This window comes from Chiloscyllium punctatum, chromosome 28, assembly GCF_047496795.1.
Source record: "Chiloscyllium punctatum isolate Juve2018m chromosome 28, sChiPun1.3, whole genome shotgun sequence".
Taxonomy (NCBI): domain Eukaryota; kingdom Metazoa; phylum Chordata; class Chondrichthyes; order Orectolobiformes; family Hemiscylliidae; genus Chiloscyllium; species Chiloscyllium punctatum.
Genome location: NC_092766.1, coordinates 6,015,199 through 6,040,616, shown reverse-complemented (window position 1 = coordinate 6,040,616; position 25,418 = coordinate 6,015,199). Strand labels below are relative to the sequence as shown.

The following is a 25,418-nucleotide window of genomic DNA, read 5'->3' as shown; positions in this document are numbered from 1 at the left end:
GATAATCTTGAATATTCCCTGGATCTATTTATGACATTTTCCAGAATGTTCTGATGCATCCGTGAAAACTGATCTTGTAGGGGTCGGGGTATTCCCCTAGAATATTCCGGAATGATCCAGACCTTTCCCTGGAACGTACTCCTTGAGTTTTGGATGTTCCCCCAGAATATTCTGGAATGATGCAGACCTTATCACCTTGAGTTTCAGACGTTCCTCTGAGTATTCTAGAACATTCATTTATTTCCCTGGAAACAATCTTCGAGAGTTCCTGATCTTCCCCTGGAAATAATCTGGAATGATTTGGACCTTATCACTCTGAGTTTCGGATGCTGCCCCCTGGAATATTCTAGAACGGTCTGTATATTTCCCTGGAACTGGACCTCGAACGTTCTGGATCTTTGCCTGGAACATTCCAGAACGTTCCGTTGACCAAATCGAGCCAGTTTCCACTCGGAATTCCGATTCATAGAGTCATAGAGTGGAGGAGCAGCTGGTGCTTCCAAATAAACCTCTCGGACTATAACCTGGTGCTGTGCGATTTTTAACTTTGGAAACTTCTGGAACACACCAGAACGTTTCCCCTCTGGATCCAGTTCTGAAATCATTTAACATAACATTTCCATCCCTTCCCTGGGAATTTTTTTTCCGTGGGGAAAGATTTTTTTTTCTCTCCGTTCCTTTCTGTCTGTTTTCCTGGTAAAGGCTGGATCCCTTTCTGGAATGTTCTAGAACATCATCCAACAGGAGCGTGTGGATTGTTCTGGAACCATTATGAGAGAGGAAAAAAAAGTCCTTTTAAACCGTCCAGCTCCTTTTAACTAAACGTGGCTGTGAGTTTGTCGAAAATTAAGCAGATCTTCCCGCTTTGGAAAGTTCTAGAAGCGTCTGGAAAGTTCGGGGCGATCCTTTGGCGCCTTCCCGCGGACAGGTGGACGACGGGGGCGTCGCCCTCTAACCCCGCCCCTTCCCGGCCGCGGCCCCGCCCCCAAGGCCACGGCCCCGCCCCCTCACCCCGGGCCGCGGCCCCGCCCACTTGCCCTCCCCGGTCACGGCCCCGCCCCCACGCACCCCCGGCCCCGCCCCAACACCAACACATCGCGCCCAATTGGGGGAGTCCATTCGGTGTGACACGCGGCCCCGGACGGTTTTGAGTGGGGCGCCAGGGGACTTCCGGTCAGGCCGGTGCGTTGTCTTGAGGTGGTTTCGGGGAGTTGCGAGGACGCGCGGGGAAGGAGTTTGAGGAGGGGAGGGGGACACCGGCTTCCGGTCCGGGAGGACGGTTGAGTCAGGGACACCGGTTTCCGGTTCCCGACCCGTCGTTCTCTGTTCGCGGGTCGGTTGTCGGAGGAGCGGGTGAGTGAGGCCTAAGGCCCTGGGCCTGGGTCAGTTCACCACCACCACCCCCCCCCCCCTCCACCGCCCGGGACTTGGAGGAGATTCTGGGGTCTTTACCCTCACCCCCTGCCCCCACCTCACCCCCTCTTCACTTCTCACCCCCCCCTCCCCCTCTCACCCACCCCCTCCCCCTCTCACCCACCCCCTCCCCCTCTCACCCACCCCCTCCCCCTCTCACCCCCCCCTCCCCCTCTCACTCCCCCCCTCCCCCTCTCACTCCCCCCCTCCCCCTCTCACTCCCCCCCTCCCCCTCTCACTCCCCCCCTCCCCCTCTCACTCCCCCCCTCCCCCTCTCACTCCCCCCCTCCCCCTCTCACTCCCCCTCTCACCCCCCCCTCTCACCCCCCCCTCTCACTCCCCCTCTCACCCCCCCCCTCTCACTCCCCCTCTCACCCCCCCCCCCCTCTCACTCCCCCTCTCACCCCCCCCCCCCCTCTCACTCCCCCTCTCACCCCCCCTCCCCCTCTCACCCCCCCTCCCCCTCTCACCCCCCCCTCCCCCTCTCACCCCCCCCTCCCCCTCTCACCCCCCCCTCCCTTCACCCCTTCCCCTCCTCTTCACCCACTCCTCTCCCCCCTTTCCCCTTACCCCCCTTTCCCCTTACCCCCCTTTCCCCTTACCCCCCCTTTCCCCTTACCCCCCCTTTCCCCTCACCCCCCCTTTCCCCTCACCCCCCCTTTCCCCTCACCCCCCCTTTCCCCTCACCCCCCCTTTCCCCCCTCCTCACCTGCCTTTTGCCCCTCACCCCACTTTTGCCCTGCAGTCAACTCCCCTCACCCTGTCACACATCTAACCGGCTGTCGCCCCCACCCCCCTTTCTGCCCCCCACCCCCCATTCCTTCCTTCACCCCCCCCCCCCAATTCCTTCACCCACCCCCCCCATTCCTTCACCCCCCTGACTTTCCTCCCCTCAAATCTGTGTCTTTCTAACCCAGGCAGCATTCTGCACTTTTCTCCAAAGCCTCCTGTTACTGTGGAATAACCATGAAACAGGATAAACAGTCCAACCATGTGATGTTGTGAGGTTTGATTTAGATTAAATGAGATCTGGGGCGGCACGGTGGCACAGTGGTTAGCACTGCTGCCTCACAGCGCCAGAGACCCGGGTTCAATTCCCGCCTCAGGCGACTGACTGTGTGGAGTTTGCACATTCTCCCCGTGTCTGCGTGGGTTTCCTCCGGGTGCTCCGGTTTCCTATCAAGTTGAGACTTGGGTGGATTTTAGAATTCAGCAAAGGACAGAAAAGATTGGTGGAGGAAATTGCATGCGTAAATCTAGAAAAAATGAAAACAGGCTTCTGTAAATATGTAAAATGGAATCAGTTGCTGAAAGTAAATGTGGGGAGCAAGGAAATGGCAGAGACATCAAGCAGAGGTTTTTGTGTGTGTCAGCTATGGCAAGTGGAAAGAGTTTGGCTGCCGACTTGGGAGGCTTGATTCAAGTTCACTTCTCTAACGTGAGCACAACGAAGCACCAGTGTGTTTACTTCTAGGCTGAGTAAAGAAAGTTTTGGGTTTTTGGATTTTTAAAAAGTATTTGATAAAAGTGCCACGTGTAGCCATTACTCTAAAGCAGGATGCGTAGAATCTTATGGAGTTTAATTCAGATAAATGTGAGGTGCTGCATTTTGGGAAAGCAAATCTTAGCAGGACTTATACACTTAATGGTAAGGTCCTAGGGAGTGTTGCTGAACAAAGAGACCTTGGAGTGCAGGTTCATAGCTTCTTGAAAGTGGAGTCGCTCGTGGATAGGATAGTGAAGGGGGTGTTTGGTATGCTTTCCTTTATTGGTCAGAGTATTGAGTACAGGAGTTGGGAGGTCATGTTGTGGCTGTACAGGACATTGGTTAGGCCCACTGTTGGAATATTGCATGCAACTCTGGTCTCCTTCCTATCGGAAAGATGTTGTGAAACTTGAAAGGGTTCAGAAAAGATTTACAAGGATGTTGCCAGGGTTGGAGGATTTGAGCTATAGGGAGGCTGAACAGGCTGGAGCTGTTATCCCTGGAGCATCGGAGGTTGAGTGGTGACCTTATAGAGGTTTACAAAATTATGAGGGGCATAGATAGGATCAATAGACAAAGTCTTTTCCCTGGGGTCGGGGAGTCCAGAACTAGAGGGCATAGGTTTAGGGTGAGAGGGGAAAGATATGAGAGACCAACAGGAGCAACTTTTTCACACAGGGGGTGGTACATGTATGGAATGAGCTGCCAGAGGATGTGGTGGAGGCTGGTACAATTGCAACATTTAAGAGGCATTTGGATGGGTGTATGAATAGGAAGGGTTTGGAGGGATATGGGCCGGGTGCTGGCAGGTGGGACTAGATTGGGTTGGGATATCTGATATTGGGTTGGACTGAAGGGTCTGTTTCCGTACTGTACATCTCTATGACTCTACCTATGACTAATTGGGGTTAATATAGAAGCATGGATGTAGCACTGATTAAGTGACAGCTAGATAAAAGATTGAATAAAAGACAGGAAACACAGTCAGTTTGGAACTGGTCAGTTTCAAGTTGGTTACGCTGTGATTTGAATATTTATAGTCAGTCTTCATGACAGGTGCCTAAGTGTGATATATTTGGGTTCAAAATTGGTGGTATAGTGGACAGTGAAGAGGGTGACTTCAGAGCACAACAGGATCTTAAATCAGATGGGCCAAGGAGTGGCAGATTGAGTTTAATTTAGATAAATGTAAGGTGCCTTTTGGAAAGTCAAATCAGGTCAGGACTTGTACGCTTCACGGTAAGGTCCTGGGGAGTGTTGCTGAACATAGAGACCTTGGAGTGCAGGTTCATAGCTCCTTGACAGTGGAGCTGTAGGTAGATTAATGAAGAATGCATTTGGTATGCTTGCTGTTATAGATCAGTACATTGAGTATAGGAGTTGAGAGTTCACGTTGAGGCTGTAGACGCCAATGGTTCAGCCACCTTTGGAATACTGCGTGCAATTATGATTTCCCTGCTATAGAAAGACTGTTGTGAAACTTGAAAGGGTTCATAAAAAAATTTACAGCATGTTGCCAGGTTTGGAGGGTTTGACCTATAGGCAGAAGTTGAATAGACTGGGGTTATTTTCCTGGAGCATCAGAAGCCGAGGGGTCACCTTACAGGAATGTATAGAATCATGAGGGGCATGGGTGGGGTGGATGGCCAAGGTCTTTTCCACAGAGTAGGAGAGGTGGTATGTGTGTGTAGATGGAATGAGCTGCAAGAGGAAGCGATGGAGGCTGGTACGATTACAACATTTAAAAGGCATCTGGATGGGGACATGAATAGGAAGGGTTCAGAGGGATGTGAGCCAAGTGCTGGCAAATGGGACTAGATTTATTTAGGATATCTGGTCAGCTTGGCTGAGTTGGACTGAATGGTCTGTTTTCCGTGTTGTACAGCTCTATGACTCTGCATGAAACTAAGTAGGAAATGAAGCTGTGGGGACAACGCAGTAAGCCTGGACAAGGCCACTGTAGGTGCGTGACTTTGGTGGGAAAAGATGCTTTGTTTTTTTTAAATGGATGAGACACTGGGAAATGTTATTGTTTTGAGGAGAACTGGGTGCCCTTGTGGAAGCACCACAATGTTAAAATGAAAAAGTAGGTGATCCTGTGACAATGTACAAACTCCCTGGGTTATCGTCACTCAGATCTCCGGGGTGAGGTTTAAATTCTCCGATTGAAGCATGTGACAGAGATAGAGTTGTCCTCTTTCCAAGTTTGTAGGTTGTGGTGATTGAATTTGTTGCCCTGATGCTCTCACCCTCTCCACACAGCTAAGTAGAGATGTCACTGTCCAAACGTGATCTGGATGAACTGAAACCATGGGTGGAGAAGACAGTAAAGAGGGTACTGGGCTTCTCCGAGCAGACTGTGGTCACGGCTGCACTCAACTGCGTGGGCAAAGGGATGGACAAAAAGAAAACAGTGGGTAAGTTGGTAGTGCCTTTTCTAACCCCAGAGGCTGTTTCATGGTTTAATTGTATTGCTAAGGGTAGGCATTAGCAGGGGGGAATATATTGCTTGTGTACTTTGAATGCACAGAAAGAGAGACTGTGATGCAGTGGTGGTGAACCTACTCTGAGTCAAGTGGCCCCGGTTCAAATCCCACCTGCTGTACGGATGTCTGATAACATCCCTGAGTAGGTGGATTGGAAAATATCTAGAGAGCCTCGAGGATACCATATTCCAGCTCTATGTAAGATTGCTTCCAGCTTTTGATAGGGCTGCTGCTTAACATCTGTTTGCACTTGAACTCTCCTGAACTATGGGCACCCAGTGGCTTGGCTTGATGGCTAATATTGCTGTCTCACACCGCCAGAGAGCCAGGTTTGATTCCGGCCTCGGGCGACTTATCTGTGTGGAGTCTGCACCTTCTCCCCACGTCCATGCGGGTTTCCTCCGGGTGCTCCGATTTCCTCCCACAGTCCAAAGATGTGGGAGGGTGAATTGGCCATTGGAAATTGTCCCGCGGTGTCCAGGATTGTGCAGGCTAGGTGGGTTAGCTATGGGGAATGCAGGGTTACAGGGATAGGGTATGGGTGGGATGCTTTTCCATGGGTTAGCGTGGACTTGAAGGGCCTGCTTCCACCCTGTAGGGATTCTATCAGATTGATGATTCAGTGGGGTGTGTGGGGACTGGGGGGGCTTTCTCATGGTCCTGGTCCCAGGCCCAGCCATGGTGGCCTTTTATCAGATCTGAGGGCACTAACTTTATCCCTGCTTGCCCCTCTGCTGTAGCTGGATCCAAGTCCATGTGTCCTTGGAGAGGGAATGTGGCACACCGAGGGCTCCTTTGAACCAGTGGGCACTGCACAGGCTGATGTGCATCAATGCATCCTGATGTGATCTTCAATTTGCTTTGCGCATTTTTAAGTGCTCCCCCTTTACGGGGGCTGGGGTAGGGTGTTCACCTTTTATGTTGGTTCTTGGATTTCACTAATGGTTTCAAAAAAGCGACTGCTGGAATCCTGGGTTGGGAGTTAGGCTGAGATCGTTGGTGGATTGGAGCATTGTCTATCAACAAAGGGCCGTTCAGTCTAGTTGCACACTCTGTCACTTATTGTGAGGTCCCTTTGTCAGGGCTGGGATTAAAGCTGTCCTGTTCAAGCCACCTTTTGGGCATTTTTTGTGTGCTATGGTCACCGGTGCCACCCTCAATCTGGCCCTACCTCTTTTTTTTTTTTGGCGGCGGGCAGGTGGTCCAACAATGAAAGAGACTAATGTTGCTGCAATCCCAGCAGAACATGAGGCTGCTCTCTCTTGTTAGACAGACAGAGATGATTGGTGTTGGGTTTAACCCCATGTCTCAGAGGAGGCTGAGATGGTGCGAACTTCATGGTAACTTTGGCTGGTGGTGTGGGAATCGAACCCATGCTGTTGACTTCAGTGTGTAGCAAAGTAGCTGTCCAGCTAACTGAACCAATAAACAAACCCTGGGTGTTGCTACTGGAATGCAGCGCCTGGAAATTTGATAGAGGCTGGTTCAATTGAAACTTTGCAGAGGGGCGCCGGACAGTTATTTGGTTGGAAGTCGCGTGCAGGATGATGGGGGCAAAGGCAGGAGATTGTCATTGGGTAATGATGCTCATTTGAAGGGCTGGTGCAGGCATGGTGGCCTGAATGGCCTCCTGCACCATAACAATTCTGTAATTCTTCTATGAAGTGGGCAAAAGGCAGTAAATGGAAAGTGATTCTGTATGTGTGTAACTTTGTCTTCTCTCTCCTTATATCTCTCTCTCTCTCCTCCCGTGCTCGCGCTCTCTGTCTCCATACTCTCTCTCGCACTCCCCACACCTCTGTGGCTGCGCGCGTTCTCTCTTGCCATGCTGTTGGTCTCTTTTCCCCTCACCGTACTCGCGCATTCTCTCCCGCGCGTACTGCCTGTCTTTCCCTATGTGCTCCCCCTCCCCAATCCTCCGTAGAGCACCTGAAACCGTTTCTGGACGACTCGACGGTGCGGTTTGTGGACAAGCTGTTCGAGGCGGTGGAGGAAGGTCGTAACACCCGGCACTCCAAATCCAGCGGGGAGAAACATAGGAAAAGGGAGCTAAAGGTTGGCACTCACTGACCCACTGAATATTTCACGTGGGGTGTTGCCTGTTTACAGTACTGTGCCAGGCAATGCCTGTCTCACTTGGTTAGATGTGGCGCCGGGGAGGTGGGATTCCATTTGTGTCCTCTGCTTTATGACTGTACCCACTGGGTTCCCAGATTGTGCCGACCACACTCCGATTCAAGCTTCTGTTAAATCCGACATCACTGACCGTTCAGCCCATTGTGCTTATGCCGTCTCATACCGTGAGAGGGATCCCAATTAAGTCCCGCTCTCAGCCTCCAGTCCCCTACGGCACCTTCATTCCCACACCACCGTCCCCGTCCGTTCCTGGTAAATCTGCTTCCACCACTCCTTTCGGCAGCACGTTTCAGCTCGGAGCGAATCACTCTGCCCTCCTTTCATACACTGGTTCCTCTGAATATTCTCGAGGTTGTGTCCCTCTGGTGACAGACCCTCCTGCCCGAGGAAGCACTTCCTCATTGACTCGATTAGAACCTCCAAAAGCCCCTCTGAGGTGCGTGAGGAAATGTAAATATTTGGGTAATGAAGGTTAACTCTCTCCAAGGTTACAAATTAATATTTTTTTGAGGCCACCATTTTGATTTGAAAATTCTCATTTTGCAATCCCCTCCAGTCTTTTTCTATCCTCCAGCCTCCCTCTGTCTCTCACCTCCTCCCCCTATACCCCCTCCGTATCTCTATCATCTCCTCTTGCCCCTACACCTCCCCTTTTTTTTTAATAGTCATACAGAATGGAAACAGACCCTTCGGTCCAACTCGTCGACCCTGACCATATTTCCAAACTAAACTAGGCCCATCTGCCTATGTTTGGCCCATGTCCCTCTAGACCTTTCCCATTCATATAGCTATCCAAATATCTTTTAAACATTGTAGCTGTATCTGTATCCACTTCCTCTGGTAATTTGTTCCATACACAAACCTATCTCTGTGTTTTAAAAATTAGTTGCCCCTCTCACCTTAAACATATATTACCACCTTATGGAAAAGTGGCTATTCATCTTATCGATGCCCCTCCTGATTTTTTATAAACCTCAGTCACCCCTCAACCTCCCCTGCTCCAGTGGGAAAAAAAATTCCCGTCTATCTTTACAACTCAAACCCTCTATTCCTGTGTCACATCCAGCCCCTACACCCCCTCCCTATCTCTGTCACCCCCTCCAGCCCCTACACCCCCTCCCTATCTCTGTCACCCCCTTCCTATCTCTGTCACCACCTCCAGTCCCTACACCCCCTCCCTATCTCTGTCACCACCTCCAGTCCCTACACCGCCTCCCTATCTCTGTCACCCCCTTCAGCCCCTACACCCCCTCCCTATCTCTGTCACCCCCTCCAGCCCCTACACCCCCTCCCTCTCTCTGTAAATGCCTTCAACTCTGCATTCATTATCGTATTTCTCTAATCCCCTTCAGCCTCTACTCTGCTCCATATCTCAGATCTTCTTCAGACATGAGGAACCTCCCTTTCTCTGCCCTTCCCCAACTCCTCCAACCCTCCATGATCTCTGCACTTCTATACTCTACCCTGCACATTGCTCCCAGCGCCTCTGTCTGATTGTAATTGCTCTAGGATTGATGACCACGTCTTCACTGCCTTCGGCACTTCATCCTGGAATCCCCTCCCAATACCCCTCTGTCTGTCTGTGTCTGCATGTCCACTGTTAGCCATAATTGTGGTTACCTAATATCGTCCTGTGTGTCTCGTGGTTGAATTTGATCCAATTTATGCTCTGTTTAGCACACTGGGCTGTTAAAGGTGTTGTATGAATGTGAGCTGTTGCCTGCAGACCACAGTAACCTGAATGGGTGCCTCACTGTTTTCTGTTTTTTTTTTGCTGGCAGGAGGTCTTTGGCGAGGACTCGGAGGTCACTCGGGAATCGTCGTCCAAGAGGAAACGGATCCTGAGGTTTGAAGAGGTTGAGGAGAATGACATTATCCCCGGACCGCCCACGGAGAGTCCAGGCATGCTAACAAAGATTCAGGTCAGTCTTGATTTCTCCATGATGTCTTCTGAGACCATAGACCGGTCAAAGAGTTGGCAAAGCAGGGTTGGATTTACAGCAGGTTTCAACGAGCAGTGTGTTTTACAGCAGACTGTGTCTTCTTAAATAGCACACTATTGGATACAATCAACAGAGTCGACAAGGCCTGTCTGCAGTACCCAGTCTACAGGGCCTGTTCGGATGGCGCCCGGCCTGCAGGGCGAAAGTGAGGACTGCAGATGCTGAAGATCAGAGTCAAAAACGTGTGGTGCTGGAAAAGCACAGCTAGTCAGGCAGCATCCAAGGAGCAGGAGAATCAACGTTTCGAGCATAAACTCTTCTTTTAGGCATCATGAAGGCCTTCTGCTCGCAGCGTCGACCCTCCTGCTCCTTGGATGCCGCCTGACTGGCTGTGCTTTTCCAGCACCACACTTTTTGACCCCGGCCTGCAGGGCCGATTTGATTTGATTTATTTATTGTCACGTTTATCTTGTTACAGTGAGAAGTGTTGTGTAACATTATTTAAATAGCACACGGCAGTGAACTGTTGATGAACCATAGGAAGGCAGAATCATTGAGCAAAACTGTAACAACGTGGTCATCCAACACAGAAACAGACTAATCAGTTCATAATCCCAAAGTAAACTGCTCCCACCTGCCTGTTGCTGACCCATATCCCTCCAAACCTTTCCTATTCATGTCCTTATCCAAATGTCTTTTCAGTGTTGTAACTGTGCCCACATCCACCACTTCCTCAGGAAGTTCATTCCACGTGCGAATCACTCTCTGTTTAAAAAGAAAGTCCCTCTTGTTTTTTTTAAAAATCTCTCTCCTGTAAGGTTAAAAATGTGCCCCCGAGTCTTGAAATCCTCCACCCAAATGAAAAGACAACCACCATTAACCCTATCTGTATCCCTCATTATTTTATAAACTTCCTTCATCTCACCACTCCACTTCAACATCTCATAGCTGAATTGTTGACATATCCCTGTCCTGGGAGTGTTTGATGGGGGACAGTGTAGAGTGAGCTTTACTCTGTATCTAACCCCGTGCTGTCCCTGTCCTGGGAGTGTTTGATGGGGGGACAGTGTAGAGGGAGCTTTACTCTGTATCTAACCCCGTGCTGTCCCTGTCCCTGGGAGTGTTTGATGGTGAGACAGTGTAGAGGGAGCTTTACTCTGTATCTAACCCCGTGCTGTCCCTGTCCCTGGGAGTGTTTGATGGGGGGGACAGTGTAGAGGAAGTTTTACCTTCAGCTTAAAGGCACCGAGGAAGCTTGATTATTGATTGTGATGTTATTTTGCTGTGAATCTACTCTTTCCTTTTCTATATTTGCCTTACAGATCAAACAGATGATGGAAGCCGCGACAAAGCAGATTGAGGAACGGAAGCGACAGCTCAGTCTGATCACCCCTTCGTTCCAGCAGGTAATGGGTACTGTCACAGCAGCAGCGGCTGTGATGGTGGAGCTCTGCTGTGCTGCAAAGACCCACTGTTCCTGATCATTGCTACACTCCAGGGCACGCCCTGCTTGGGAGAGAAAGTTGGGTATGGGGGGGGGAGGGTTCCAGTTATCCCTTCCCTTGCGGAGTTGGAAGGAATGTCCTTGGAGTTAACCAGGGACTTCTGTTCATCCGTCTCAGTGGAGTTCAAGATAATTTCAGGCAATGTCTTTGGACTGAGTGCTTGGGACAGGGAGGGGTTGTGCAAGAGGCAAGAGAGATCGCGGAGGGCCGTCCCTTCCCTGGCTGGCATCACTTCAGTCAAAGGTGATGTGATCATCATTGTGTCGCGATTTCTAGTATCTTACTGTGCACACGTGAGCTGCTGTGGGTTCTCTTTGAGCACAGGAGGTGGGTGTCACTAGCTGGATTAGTGTTTGTTGCTGTATTTGGTTGCCTATTCAGGTGATGGTGAGTTGCTTTCTTGAACTGCTGCAGTCTGTGGTGATGTAGGGTACACCCACAGTACTGTAAGGGATGTCTGTATATGTCTAGGCAGCATGGTGAGTGGATTGGAGGGGAACTTACAGTTCCACGTATCTGCTGTCCTTGTCCTTCTAGATATTAATGGTGTCTTAAGGAGCCCTGGTGATTTGCTGCAGTGCATCTTGGAGATGGTACACCCTGCCACGATTGAGCGTTAGTGGTGGAGGAAGTGAGTGAATGAATGAATGAAGGAAGGTGATGGATGGGGTGTCCATCAAGCAGGCTGTAGTCTTGAGGTGCCACAGCCCAGTGTTGACTGGATGTCAACCTGTGACCTATTCTGGGGCCAGCTGAGGTGGTGAGGGGTGCTGCAGAAATGGACGTCTCTCTGCTGCTCGCTGTTGCCTGACGTGACCTTGTTTCCCTGCAGCGGGTTTCGGCCCTGGCTCCCAACGCTGACCTGCCTCCGATGGGTCAGACCATCCAGCCCTCCCAGGCAGCCTCCTTTATGAACGATGCCATTGAAAAGGCCAAGAAGGCGGCCGAACTGCAGGCCCGGATCCAGACCCAGCTCTCCTTGAAGCCCGGGCTGCTGCAGAGCACCAACCTGGTGGGTCTCGCCAATCTGCACGCCATGGGCATCGCACCCCCGTGAGTATCTGTGCTGCTGTGTGCTGCCCCACGGGGAGAAAGTGAGTGGTCCTAGCCAGCACTGACTGAGGGTTGGGAGGGTGCATCTTCTGGGACACTTGGTGAAGGAACCCTCTCTCCCTCACGTTGCCCTAATCCTACTATTTACCTCGACCACGTCCCATGGGTGTGAATTCCACATTCTCCCTCTCCCTCCACATTTCTCCTCGATTCCCGTTTATTTGTAACTGTAACGTGTTGGCAGTCCTCCAGTTGCTGTCGTTCCTTTACATGGTATTTTTCACTGTTGCGTGAAATATTTCTGCATGGGAGCAGATGCCCCGTTCCCCGTGAGAGCATGTCCTCTGATTTCCCCCTACTCCGGTAACAGGGGAAGGCCATTCGCCCCCTCGAGCCTGCTCCACCATTCTCGATCCACCTCAACGCCAATTACCCACGCAATCCCCATATCCCTTGATGTGACTGGTCGCCAGAAATCTCTCAGCCTCTCTGTTTCAGTCTACTAACTTCTGCTCTTGCACCTTTGTGTCCTTTTATCATGTGAAGACTAGACTATTGCCCAGTCGCTGCACTGATCTTGTCTCTCCGAGGTTCCGTCAGCTTTATATAATTTCTCTGTCAGTGTTGCCTCTCCACAGATGAATTCTAGCTCACTAGCAAGCACAGTATTTGGCCAGTTGGGACTTATCTGTATTTGGTATTTTAAAAAAAAAAAATGCACTCATGGGATTTGGGTGCGCTGCCTGAGTCAGCATTTATTGCCTGTCTCTAGTTGCCCTTGAGAAGGTGGAGGTGAGCTTCCTTCCTGAACCATGGTTGTCGACTCTCAGTGCCTTTTAAGGAAGGAATTCCAGGATTTTACACCCAGTGCTAGTGATGGAATAGTATATCAGACCAAAACAATGACTGCAGATGCGGGAAACCAGAGTCTAGATGAGAGTGGTGCTGGAAAAGCACAGCAGGTCAGGCAGCATCCGAGGAGCAGCAAAGTCGACGTTTCGGGCAAAAGCCCTTCATCAGGAATATAGGCAGAGGGTCTGAAGGGTGGAGAGAGAAATGAGAGGAGGGTGGGGGTGGGGAGAAAGTAGCATAGAGAAACAGTATATTTCCAACTCAGGATCGGGGAGGGTGGGGGGTGGGTGGGGGGGGAGAGGCGGCAGCAATGTTCTCATGTATCAATTGCCCTTGTTGTTCTGGATGGAAGTGGTCATGGGTTTGGGAAGGTCATGGTTAGTTGCAGCAGTGCATCTTATTGATGGTGCATACTGCTACAACTGAGCATCAGTGGTGGAGGGACTGAATATGTTAACCAAGCAGGTTGCTTGGTCCTTGATGGTGTCAAAGCTCCTCGAGTGTGGTCGGAGCTGCACCCATCCAGGCAAGTGGGAAGTATTCCACTGTGCTCCTGACATGTGCCTTGTTGATGTGCTTTGGGGAGTCAGGAGGTGAGTTCCTGGTTGCAGGGCTCCCAGCCTCTGTCCTGCTATTGTGGGGCACTATTTATATGGCTGCTGCAGTTCAGGTCAATGGTAACGCCTCTGACTTTAATAGTGGGGGATTCAGTGATGGTAATGCCATTGAGCTCCAAAGACCAATTATTAATAGTCTCCTGTGTGATGGTGAACCCCAGGATGTTGATAGTGGGAATTCAATCATAGTAGCACTATTGAATGTCACGGGAGTGATGGTTAGATTGTCCCTTGTGAGATGGTGACCACACAGATGTTGATAGAGGGGGAGGTTCGGATTGGTAACACCATTGAATGTCACGGGGCGATGGTTAGATTGTCCCTTGTGAGATGGTGACCACACAGATGTTGATAGAGGGGGAGGTTCGGATTGGTAACACCATTGAATGTCACGGGGCGATGGTTAGATTGTCCCTTGTGAGATGGTGACCACACAGATGTTGATAGAGGGGGAGGTTCGGATTGGTAACACCATTGAATGTCACGGGGCGATGGTTAGATTCTGTCGTTTTGGAGATGGCAATGAGATGGATGTTGATAGTTGGGGGGGGGGGGGGGGGGAGCGGGGGGGGATTCACGTTGGTAATGGCAATGAACGTCATGGGGAGATGGTTAGATTCTGTCTTGTTGATGATGGTCTTTGCCAGGCATTTGTGTGGTACAAATGCCATTTGCCATGTGTCAGCCCAAATTGCTGACTTGACCACCAGTGCCCCCTGCCCCCAACCTTCTCAGTCCAATTGTCTGCCCCCTCCCAAAAAGAAACTTGGCCCAACTACAGTTGCATCCCCACTGCCGATGGTGGGACCTGAGGTGTTGGTATGTGTTTTGGTTCAGACTGACGTCCTGTTTCCGTTGGCAGCAAAGTGGAGTTGAAGGAGCACCTGAAGCCGACCCCACTGATACTGGACGACCAGGGCCGAACGGTGGACGCCACCGGGAAGGAGGTGGAGTTGACCCACCGGATGCCCACCCTGAAAGCCAACATCCGGGCAGTGAAGCGGGAGCAGTTCAAGCAGCTGCTGCTGAGGGAGAAGCCCAGCGATGACCTGGAGGCCAACACCTTCTATGACCCCCGTGTGCCCGTGCTGCCCTCCCAGCGCCAGAAGAGGATCTTCCGCTTCCATGAGAGGGGCAAGTTTGAGAAAATAGCCCAGAGGATACGCACCAAGGTAGCGGCGGCCGGCCTGGGACGAGCGAGCAGTGGGAGAGGGGCGGGGGCTCCATTTCCCCTCAACCCCCACCTCGCAAAAGAGAAATCCGACGGGGTGGGTGGGAGGGGGTTGGGACTTTAAAGGGAATAGCAGCAGAGTTGAATTATTTAAGAGTAAGGATAAAGAGCGAGATGAAACGCTGTTCTTATAGCGTCCGCTCCCCCCAGCAGGCTAAAAGCTGCAATGATTTGGATTGCCCCCCCTCACTGTTTGATTGAATCCCTCGTGAATGTTTGGTGGATGGTAAAACTCCAGTGACCCCGGTGAAGGGGAAACGGAGCCCCCTTTGATCTCTCAGCGCGTCTCCCTCTACCTTTTCTGACTGAAAGCGTAAGCCCTGTGCTTTTGAAAAAGGAAATTATTGGGTAGGCAGCACGGTGATTAGATGTTACTGATTTAATAATCCAGCGAAAAGTCCAGACTGTACGGCCAGTTTATTGAAAAATTTGGAAATAGATTCAGCCAAGGGGTCTGTAAAAAGGTGTTGGAAAACCCCATCAGGTTCACGCTGAAGTCTTTCCCGCTGTACCGTTGATGACTTGGGGGTGGCAAGAGCAAGCAGGGATGGGGTTGGGGGCTGGAAAATGATGCGATCCTCACATCCCACAATCGCATGAGTGGAAGTGGGTGACGATGCAGGAAGGAGCTGAGGGGGGCATGACTCCGCTGGTGCTGTATCTTTAACGCAGTTACCCCCCCCCCCCCCCCCAACACCCCTGCCCTCTCCATTCTGTTTTCAGGCGCAGCTGGAGAAACTGCAGACCGAAATCGCACAGGCGGCCAAGAAGACGGGCATCCAGACCTCGACCAAGTTGGCACTGATCGCCCCCAAGAAGGAGCTGAGGGAGGGCGAGGTGCCGGAAATCGAGTGGTGGGATTCCTACATCATTCAGAGCGGGATCGAGCTGTGAGTTGCCTGGGCGCTGGGGTGGGGAGTGAGGTTCTGAGGGCTGAGGCTCGAGGCAGCCAGGCGAGGTGGGGTGCTTAACGCAGGCGTGGCCTGGATGAGAACTCCAGGCTGTGTCGTTGGGCTATCCACCGGCGTGCACACCCTTGCAACTCTTCAGCCCCACAAAACGTGGTGAAATCTGGTTGGTTGCCTGGCTTGCTGATCCTTTTCCCTAAGTGGGCAGCCGGGTGGCTCAGTGGTTAGCACTGCTGCCGCCTCACAGCGCCAGAGACCCAGGTTCGATTCCACCCTCGGGCGACTGACTGTGTGGAGTTTGCTCATTCTCCCCCCCCCCCGTGTCTGCGTGGGTTTCCTCCCACAGTCCAAAGATGTGCAGGTCAGGGTGGATTGACCACCAGTGGCTCGGGCAGCCACGTCACATCCGAAATTACCTGCGTTAATAACTTGAGTGAAAAGGAGAGTGAGTGAGAAGGATTGCAGTTGTCTTGATGTTCCTCTTTATCTCTCTGCCTCTGTTTTGGATTTAAACGCTTGCTCAGGACAACAGAGAATCTGAAGAATGAACAGAATTTCCACGGCATTACAAACTTGGTGGAGCATCCGACTCAAATCAGCCCTCCTGGTACGAGCCGCACGGTGGCACGAGTGTTATCATTGCAGGCCAGCCCCGGCTTTAACTCCCTGCTCTGCTCTGCGCACTCTTTCCCCAGTTCTGACATTTCCCCCCCCCTTCGAGGTCGGTCTCGATGAGCGTGCGCAGTCCGTTTTAGTTCTATCCGACAGGGAAAGAACAGCTTTTCAGGTCCTCCCAAAGTATTTCACAGCTACTGCGGGACATTCAAAATAATACAGGGATGTAAGAAATGTGGTGGCCAAGCGACGCGTTCTCTCAGCACCGTCCCTCCCAACGGTGCGGCGCTCTGCCTGGGATGACATTGGAGTGTCTGGATTTTGCGCTCAAATCTGGGGGCCCGATCTTCTGGCTTGGGTGGAGGAGGGGAGTGGGTACATTGTCAGGGACTGAACATCCCCCCCGCCCCCCCCCCTTGGTGCACAGCTGCAGCTGGCACGTTGGCCCCGTGGGGTTTGATCTGCGGAGCATCCTCTGCGTGAGCAGGGTGGCTGCTGGAGAGAGCCCAGGGATCTGGCTCTGGCTGACTGACTGACCGTCTTTGTCTGTCCACCCCCCTTCCACATTGTGTGTGCACAGTTGACACAGACAAGCCAGTGACACTTGGTGTTTACCTGACCAAGAAGGAGCAGAAGAAGCTGCGGCGACAGACTCGACGGGAGGGCCTGAAGGAGATGCAGGAGAAGATACGTCTGGGGCTCATGCCTCCTCCTGAGCCAAAGGGTAAGCAGCCAGTGGAACCCTCACACTTTTTTGTTTTTAAATCCCCCCCCCTCCCCCCTCAAGATCCCTGTCCCCCTTCCTAACAACGGGGCCTCCTTTCTCTCCCCACAGTGCGGATCTCCAACCTGATGCGGGTTCTCGGGACAGAAGCTGTGCAGGATCCAACCAAGGTGGAGGCTCATGTCAGGGCACAGATGGCTAAGAGGTTAAAGTAAGTGTTGTCGGGGGGTGGGGGGGCTGCAGGGAAAGCTGAATGGGCCTGAGGGTGCAAGGATGAACAGTTAGCGCGGGTAGGAGAGAGCAGAGGCTGATGGATGGTACGCGAGTCAGTTTGGTGCATGCGCTGGGAAAATGGCTCCGCGGTCAGGGACCAGCAGGCAGGCTACCTCACCAACCCATCGTCAGAAGTGGTGGGCGGGGGAAGAGGAGATGGGTTTGTCCTTGAATTGGTGATCCCTTGCCCCAGGAGCAGCGTCCCAGCAGGAGTTTGTGCTGTTCCTGTTCCCTGGGAGGGAGGCGAGCCTGAGCTCAAGAGGGCAGGAGTGCAGCTGACTGCCGGGTGGTGAGTGGGCTGGAGTGGTGTTGGAGGGGGGAAGGGTTCGTGGCAAGAGTGAGCCGCATCCTCTGAGGCAGCGGAAGGCAGTGCTGGCTCAAGAAACCAGCTGGTGGAGTGTCGCAGGCCTCGGGTGACCCTGTGTCTCGCTGCAGGGCTCATCAAGACGCCAACAGTGCCCGCAAGCTGACAGCTGACCAGCGGAGAGAGAAGAAGATCAAGAAGCTGAAGGAAGACGTGTCCCAGGGCGTCCACATCGCAGTCTACCGGTGAGTCCGGCCGCGAGGTTTCACCTCTGCCACTCCTTACCCTCCGAATTGCCCCCCCCCCCCCCTCCCCCATGTGGGTGCTGCCTATTCCACCCCATCGCCTGAGGTACCCATCGGACATGCCAGCACCCCCCACGGTCTGCTCGACTGTCCAGGGCATCAGGTTGAAGGTGCCCTTCCTGTCCAGCAGGGTGTGGGTGCTGAGCTGAATGGTGATCCTGTGCCAGGGAATTCCAATGCCCCCTCACTCCCTCTGCCAGCCCTGCATCCCTGCTGCCCCCCCCCCCCCCCCCGGCTGCACTGGTTCAGCTGGGGTCAGCCCATTGCTGGCAGTCGAGCCTACCCCTCAACCTGCCTGACTCGGTGCTAGTCCAGGGACAGCACCTCCTGCCAGGCATCAATGGGTCTGCCATTACTTTCAACACGTTGTGTCTGGTTGTGCATGTTGTTGGAGCAGCGGTGGGAGCTGCGATGCACATCGAAGCCGAAGAGCTTTAGGATGTCACTCTCTGATTAGCTCTGGCGACAAATCGCCAAGCTATTCGTGTATTCGCTGCCAGCAAACGCTTTTGTCCTTTACACGTTGTGGCAGGGAGCAAGGTAGCTAACCTGCTCGATCAGGTCCCACAGTCAGGAGCGTCAACTCTGGCCACAGCTTATTTTCTCTAACGTAGGTTCACAGGGTAGTACTGGCCCCAAGGAAAGAGGACTGATCTGATCCATTCTGTTACCCAAAACCGGACTTTTTCAACTCCCCTGAGTAACAGAACTGTAGTTTAATGCCTTATCGTAGATAAACCACTTTTGGAACAACGGCAACACGGACAAACCCTCCGGTGCGTCGCATCCCTCAGCGCTGACCCTCTGACGGCACAGATTTATGACACTCTGTCTATGTTTAATGTTAATCTGTAAGGCATCGTCCCCGCTGTGGAATTGTCCTAACTGATCCTCTGCTAATTTCAGAATCCGAAACCTGAGCAACTCGGCGAAGAAGTTCAAAGTGGAAACCAACGCGGGGCAGCTGTACCTGACGGGAACTGTGGTCCTGCACAAAGATGTTAACGTGGTGGTGGTAGAGGGAGGTGAGGAAGATTGGGCTGAGTTTGTGTTGGTGCCCTGAGTTTCAGGCCATCCTGTCCCTGTCCTGGGAGGGTTTGATGGGGGACAGTGTAGAGGGAGCTTTACTATATCTTTAACCCCGTGCTGTCCCTGTCCTGGGAGTGTTTGATGGGGGGGACAGTGTAGAAGGAGCTTTACTCTGTATCTAACCCTGTGCTGTCCCTGGGGGTGTTTGATAGTGGACAGTGTAGAGGGAGCTTTACTCAATCTAACCCCGTGCTGTCCCTGTCCTTGGAGTGTTTGATGGGGAGACAGTGTAGAGGGAGCTTTACTCTGTATCTAACCCAGTGCTGCTCCTGTCCCCAGGGTGTTTGATAGTGGACAGTGTAGAGGGAGCTTTACTCTGTATCTAACCCCGTGCTGTCCCTGTCCTGGGAGTGTTTGATGGGGGGACAGTGTAGAGAGAGCTTTACTCTGTATCTAACCCTGTGCTGTCCCTGTCCCCAGGGTGTTTGATAGTGGACAGTGTAGAGGGAGCTTTGATTGCAGTTTAGAAGAGTACAGGGGCTTTACTATGTCTATAATCCCAAGCTGTGCCTGTCCAGGAATTTGATGGCGACTGTGTAAAGGCATCTTAACCTTTAGAGTTATGGAGTCATAGAGATGTACAGCATGGAAACAGACCCTTCAGCCCAACCCGTCCATGCCGACCAGATATCCCAATCTAGTCCCACCTGCCAGCACCCAGTCCATATCCCTCCAAACCCTTCCTATTCATATACCCATCCAGATGCTTATTAAATGTTGCAATTGTACCAGCCTCCACCACTTCCTCTGGCAGCTCATTCCATACAAGTACCACCCTCTGCGTGAAAAAGTTGCACCTTAGGTCTCTTTTCCCTCTCACCCTAAACCTATGCCCTCTAGTTCTGGACTCCCTGACCCCAGGGAAAAGACTTTGCCTATTTACTCTATCCATGCCCCTCATAATTTTGTAAACCTCTATCAGGTCACCCCTCAGCCTCCGACACTCCAGGGAAAACAGCCCCACTCCCTCGGACCTTACCATTAAGCGTATAAGTCCTGCTAAGATTTGCTTTCCCAAAATGCAGCACCTCACATTTATCTGAATTAAACTCCACCTGCTACTTTTTAGATTAGATTACTTAGTGTGGAAACAGGCCCTTCGGCCCAACAAGTCCACACCGACCCGCCGAAGCGTAACCCACCCGTTCCTGTACATTTACCCCTTACCTAACACTACGGGCAATTTAGCATGGCCAATTCACCTGACCTGCACATCTTTGGACTGTGGGAGGAAACCAGAGCACCCGGAGGAAACCCACGCAGACACGGGGAGAATGTGCAAACTCCACACAGTCAGTCGCCTGAGTCGGGAATTGAACCCGGGTCTCTGGCGCTGTGAGGCAGCAGTGCTAGCCACTGTGCCACCGTGCCGCCCACTGGCCCATCTGGTCCAGATCCTGTTTGTTTTAGACGAGTAGAGGGACCTTTCAGTTTTAAAAGGGTTCTTGCTGGGATCAGGGTATTGGGAGTAATACTCCTGCAAGTGCAGGAGATGGTGATGCTGCCCCTTCTCTGCACCTTTTTGAAGTGTGTCCATGGGCAGAGAGGGAGTGTTGTTAAAAGCTGCGATTCCCAGTTTTCAAGGCTGTGCCGTCCTCTCCTCCCCACTCAGGTCCCAAAGCACAGAAGAAATTCAAGCGTCTGATGCTCCATCGTATAAAGTGGGCTGAGCAGACTGCCACTTCTCGAGACGACGGTGAGTCATGGTGTTGGTCCCGTGCTTCCTCCCCCTCCAGGAGGAACTCCAGTGGGGAACGCGGTCTGAAGGGACGGGACACAGACCTGCTGAAGTTGACAGCACGTAACGAGAGCAGGGGGACACAGTGCAAGGGAATGGGACATAAACCTGATAGGCTGAATTTGTTTTGGTTCATTTGTGGGACTTGGGCGACACTGGCTGGCCAGCACTGATAGCCCATCCCTCTTTGTCCCTTGAGAAGGTGGGGGGAGAAGCTGCCTTCTTGAATCACTGCAGTCCACCTGCTGTGGGTTGACCCACAATGCCGGTAGGCGGGAATGCCAGGATTTTGGTCCAATGAGTGTGAAGGAATGGTGGTTATATTTCCAAGTCAAGGTGGTGAGTGGCTTTGAGGGGAACTTGCAAGTGGTGTTCCCAAGTATCTGCAGCCCCTTGTCCTTCTAAGTGGAAGTGGTCGTGGGTTTGGAAGGTGCTGTCTCAGGATCTTTGTTGAATTTCTGCAGTGCATCTTGTCGATAATACACACTGCTGCTATGTGGTGGAGGGATTGAATGTTTTGTAGATGCGCTAATCGAGCGGGTTGCTTTGTCCTGGATGGTGTCAAGCTGCTTGTGATGTTGGAGCTGCCCCCATCCAGGGCAAGTGGGGAATATTCCATCCTAATCCTGACTTGTGCCTTGTAAATGGTGGATAGACTTTGGGGTGTCAGGAGGTGAGTTACTTGTCACAGTATCTCTAGTCTCTGATCTGCTCTTGTAGCCACTGGTCACTCTGGTGAGTTTCTGGTCAATGGTAACTCAAAGGATGTTGACAATGGGGGGATTCAGTGATGGTAATACTGTTGAATGTCATGGGGCGGTGGTTAGTATCTCCTATTGGTGATGGTCATTACCTGGCATTTTTTGTGTCGCGAATATTACTTGCCACTTGTCAGCCCAAGCCTGGAGATATCGTCCAGATCTCGTTGCATTTGAGCACGGGCACCTTCTGTGCGGTGTACTCGGGCTGCAGTTCACCAGCTTCACTGTGACGATAAGGGAAGGTCGTCAAAGGGCCAGGATGTTGGGTGCTTGCAGCTCAGTGTTTGGAGCGAGTTAAGCCCGGGCTTGTAATAGTGTGTTTTTGCCTTTCCACCCTCTCAGACGAAGACGGATCAGACGATGAGGTTGTGAAGAAGGTGAACAAGTGTGTGCTGGTGTGGGAGGTAAGCAGTGTTTTCATCAATGACCGCTCCCTGTGACCCTGACAGCTACCCGGCCCTGATGGCTTGTCCCCTGGGGCCACCACCTGAACCTGAGCCTGTCTGCTCAGCCAAGTCTCTGGAAGCCCAGACTGGCCCGACTCCCTCGGGCTGATGACACTGAGGCGAGCTGGAGCAGCTGCCTGCCTGTGTCAACCAGCCGCACCCCTCCAAAAGCCTTTGATGATGCTGTTAATTGATACATTTAATTAAGTAGTGTATTTGCTGTAACTTCAGCCTCTGCGACCTTTCGGAGACCCAATTCTGAAGCCTTGCTCGTCACCCGATTTCTGCACCTCAGCCCCAAGCTCTGGACTCACCTTCCGAAACCTCTGCTCTGCCGCGCTGTCTCCCTCGCTGGCGCTGCCCCTCCCCGGCTCATGCCCTCTTCCCCTTCGAGAACCCAACCTCTTTCCTTAGCCATCCCTCAAGTGACTCGGTGTCAAATTAAATTTGGGTGCGCTTCTGTAGGACGCTAAAAGTGCTACATCGGTGCAAGTCATCAAGTGGTGGGTTGTCATTTTCAGGACCTGCCTTGATTTTTGTCGTTGGCACGAGTGAGCACTGACAAGGGTTCAGCAACTGTTCTCCGGGGTCTTGATTCTGACACATGGAGCTATTTGTGTGTGACACACCGCCTCCTTTTTTCTCTCTCTCTCTCTCTCTCTCGACAAACCAGGGAACGGCGAAGGAGAGGAGTTTTGGTGACATGAAATTCAAACAGTGTCCGACAGAGAGCATGGCACGGGAGCATTTCAAGAAGCACGGAGTGGAACAGTACTGGGACCTGGCCATCAGTGAATCGGTGCTGGAGGTTACAGAGGACTGAGGTGGTAGCATTCTTGCTCCGTGTCTTCCAACTGTCTGTGTGGCCATTTTGGATTTTTTTCACGGGTGTTGGGCTTGGGAGGGTGAGAGGAGATGGTATGAGACGGGCTTTCGTCTAGGGCTGGGGAGAAGCCAAGAGCTCGAAGGCTCTCTGATCCAAAATGCAGGAATTGAATATTGCCTCCAGATATAGGTACCGCTATTCTCTTGTACACCCCATTCTCCGTACAGCTATCGTGTCGCCAGAGCATGTAGGAGACTGGAAAGATGTGCAGTCCTTTCTGACAGTGCTTTAATCTGCCGGGGAAAGTAATATTGAGCCTTACAAATGTGATACAGTGGCCAGTCACAGCATGAAAAAGAGAAAGGGGTTCTCATAATCCCTATTCCGGTCCATTTTGACGATTCTGATGCTTTTGAGCTCGATTGTTTTCCGAACAGCTTCTAGTCTCTTTGGAGCCAGGGGAATCCTGTTAGGAACCAGCTGCTTCCCTCACCCTGTCCACCCTGGATTACATTTTTGTTACAAGTAAAAGAAGTGGAGAGAGAGCAGAGACTGGGGTTGGTGGGGTGGTGGGAGGGGGAGGTAGAGAGGTAGTGGTGTCGGTGTGATCATTTTCTATCCTCCTCTTCCTCCTCCTCCTCGCACAGCCCCCCCCCTCCCCCGGCCCGGAACGAATCTTCACCCCTGTAAAAGAAATCGGCACCTGCCTTTGTTGTTGAGGTCGGTCAAACAGGTTTCTGGAATGATCCATGTCACTTTTACCCACTTTAGGACAAATTCGGTTTTGAACGTTGATCAGAAAGTTTGGTATTTTATTCCAGCCAGGGCTGAGGCTTTGAGACCCCCATTCTATTCAAGTTCCGTGATGAGTGCATTGCATTATGTCATTCCCGACCTTCAATTTGCAGTCCTTTTTCCCAGAAAGTCGTTCATCTCCCTTTTTACCTTGTTCTTGCACTCTCGCTCTCTCTGTCTTGCATGCTCACTTTCTCTCTCCCTCTCTTTTTTTCCTTTCTCGCTCTTCTCTTCCTTTCTTCCTTTCTTCCTTCCTTTCTTCCTTCCTTTCTTTCTTCCTTTCTTTCTTCCTTTCTTTCTTCCTTTCTTTCTTCCTTTCTTTCTTCCTTTCTTTCTTCCTTTCTTTCTTCCTTTCTTTCTTCCTTTCTTTCTTCCTTTCTTTCTTCCTTTCTTTCTTCCTTTCTTTCTTCCTTTCTTTCTTCCTTTCTTTCTTCCTTTCTTTCTTCCTTTCTTTCTTTCTTTCTTTCTTTCTTTCTTTCTTTCTTTCTTTCTTTCTTTTTTCTTTCTTTCTTTGTCTCTCTCTCTTTCATCCTTCCTTCCTTCCTCTTTCTCCCTCTCTCTCTTCCTTCCTCCCTCTCTCTCTTCCTTCCTCTCTCTCTCTATCTCTTTTCCTTCCTCTCTCTCTCTCTCTCTCTCTCTCCCTCTCTCTCTCTCTCTCTCTCTCTCTTCCTTTCTCTCTCTCTTCCTTTCTCTCTCTCCCTCTCTCTCTCTCTCTCTCTCTCTCTCTCTCTCTCTCTCTCTCTCCTTTCTCTCTCTCTCTCCCTCTCCCTCTCCCTCTCTCTCTCTCTCTCTCTCTCTCTCTCTCTCTCGTGTGCGCTCTCTCTGACTCGCGCTTGGGCCTTGACGTGTTTTTGTTCTGTTTGACCTGTCTGCTGATGGCGAGGTATTCTGGTCGACAGGTGAGTACCAGCTGCCGGGGAGTGACCCTGACGTTGCCACAGAGAAGTGAGATGTAAATCTCTCTGGTCTGCTGGCTCATTTCCCCTGGTTCTGAGGAGAGCCACAGCCCTGTTTGGTCAGGATGTTTACTGCACCTCGTACCGGAGAGGCCCAAGGAGCTTTGTGAGACCTCTGTCAGCTGCGGTGGTTCTTTTCCTAACACTGAGGTTAAGGTGGATTATTTCTTTGAGTCACAGAACATGACTCTTTTATCTAACCTCATGTCTCCCCTATCCTGGGAATGTTGGATGGGAACAATGTAGAGGAGCCTTTATTCTATGCCAAATTCCCTGCTGCCCCTCTCCTGGGGGCTTTGGATTGGTGGTGGTGGGGGAGACAGTGTAGCTAAAGCTTTACTTAGTATGTAACCCGTTGCCATCTCCCTCCTGGGAGGGGGAATACTGTAGAGGGAGCTTGACTCTATCTAACCCTGTGCTGTAACTGCAGTGAGATGATATAATGCCGACTCTGGTGGGGTGATATCTCCTGTGTGAAATTGTTGTAGCTCTACCATATCCTGAATTTGAAACACTGACGAGTGCTGGTATTAAGGTGACCCCTTCATAATATCCTGTTCTGTGCTCGACCTGAATAATCTCCCACTAACAGCCAATTGTTACCTTTCAAGCGAGAATCTGTGTCAACGGCCTGTAAAAAGAAGAGAAGCTGCTCAGATACGATTTGTGCTGTAGAGGGTTACAGCTCGGAGTTTCATAATAAAGACTAATTATTTTTTTCTAAAGTGTCAGTGTAGTGTTCTGAAGTCTTGTGTCCTCAGCAGCAATGTAGCAGTTGCCTCTTCATTTCATTGCAGTCACGTGTGCCTCAGTACAGTGAAAGGTTTTGTTTTGCGAACAGTGCAGGCAGATTGTAGCAAACAGGGACATGGAGATCCTAGGGAGCTTTGGACAGAGCGAGACACACAGGGTTACAGCTGCACAGGAGGGGTACAAAGCAAGATCAACATTACTTG

The 25,418-nt window shown here is 51.6% G+C and overlaps 1 protein-coding gene across 3 annotated transcripts; it reads left to right on the top strand.

Moving 5' to 3' along the window:
• Window positions 1-1,076: 1,076 nt before the first annotated feature.
• prpf3 (PRP3 pre-mRNA processing factor 3 homolog (yeast)) lies at window positions 1,077-25,187 on the top strand. 3 transcript variants are annotated; one of them, XM_072548785.1, is made up of 16 exons: window positions 1,077-1,182; window positions 5,162-5,316; window positions 7,310-7,440; window positions 9,303-9,443; window positions 10,787-10,870; window positions 11,802-12,022; window positions 14,354-14,663; window positions 15,446-15,612; window positions 16,155-16,237; window positions 16,826-16,969; window positions 17,081-17,180; window positions 17,678-17,791; window positions 18,758-18,876; window positions 20,553-20,636; window positions 21,782-21,843; window positions 22,559-25,187. In XM_072548785.1, exons 2-16 carry the CDS (start codon window positions 5,172-5,174, stop codon window positions 22,706-22,708), a joined length of 2,055 nt encoding a protein of 684 aa, XP_072404886.1. In that variant the 5' UTR covers window positions 1,077-1,182; window positions 5,162-5,171; the 3' UTR covers window positions 22,709-25,187. The 3 variants fall into 3 exon arrangements, with proteins under 3 accessions (XP_072404886.1, XP_072404885.1, XP_072404887.1); XM_072548784.1 differs by lacking the exon at window positions 1,077-1,182 and adding an exon at window positions 1,225-1,353; XM_072548786.1 differs by lacking the exon at window positions 1,077-1,182 and adding an exon at window positions 3,741-4,862.
• Window positions 25,188-25,418: the final 231 nt, after the last annotated feature.

Bases quoted from the DNA above. Each gene is read 5' to 3' on its own strand.
- prpf3 (XM_072548785.1), top strand. From the start codon at position 5,172: ATGTCACTGTCCAAACGTGATCTGGATGAACTGAAACCATGGGTGGAG. The intron at 5,317-7,309 runs GTAAGTTGGTAG...AATCCTCCGTAG, and splicing joins GGACAAAAAGAAAACAGTGG to AGCACCTGAAACCGTTTCTG. The intron at 20,637-21,781 runs GTGAGTCATGGT...CCACCCTCTCAG, and splicing joins TGCCACTTCTCGAGACGACG to ACGAAGACGGATCAGACGAT.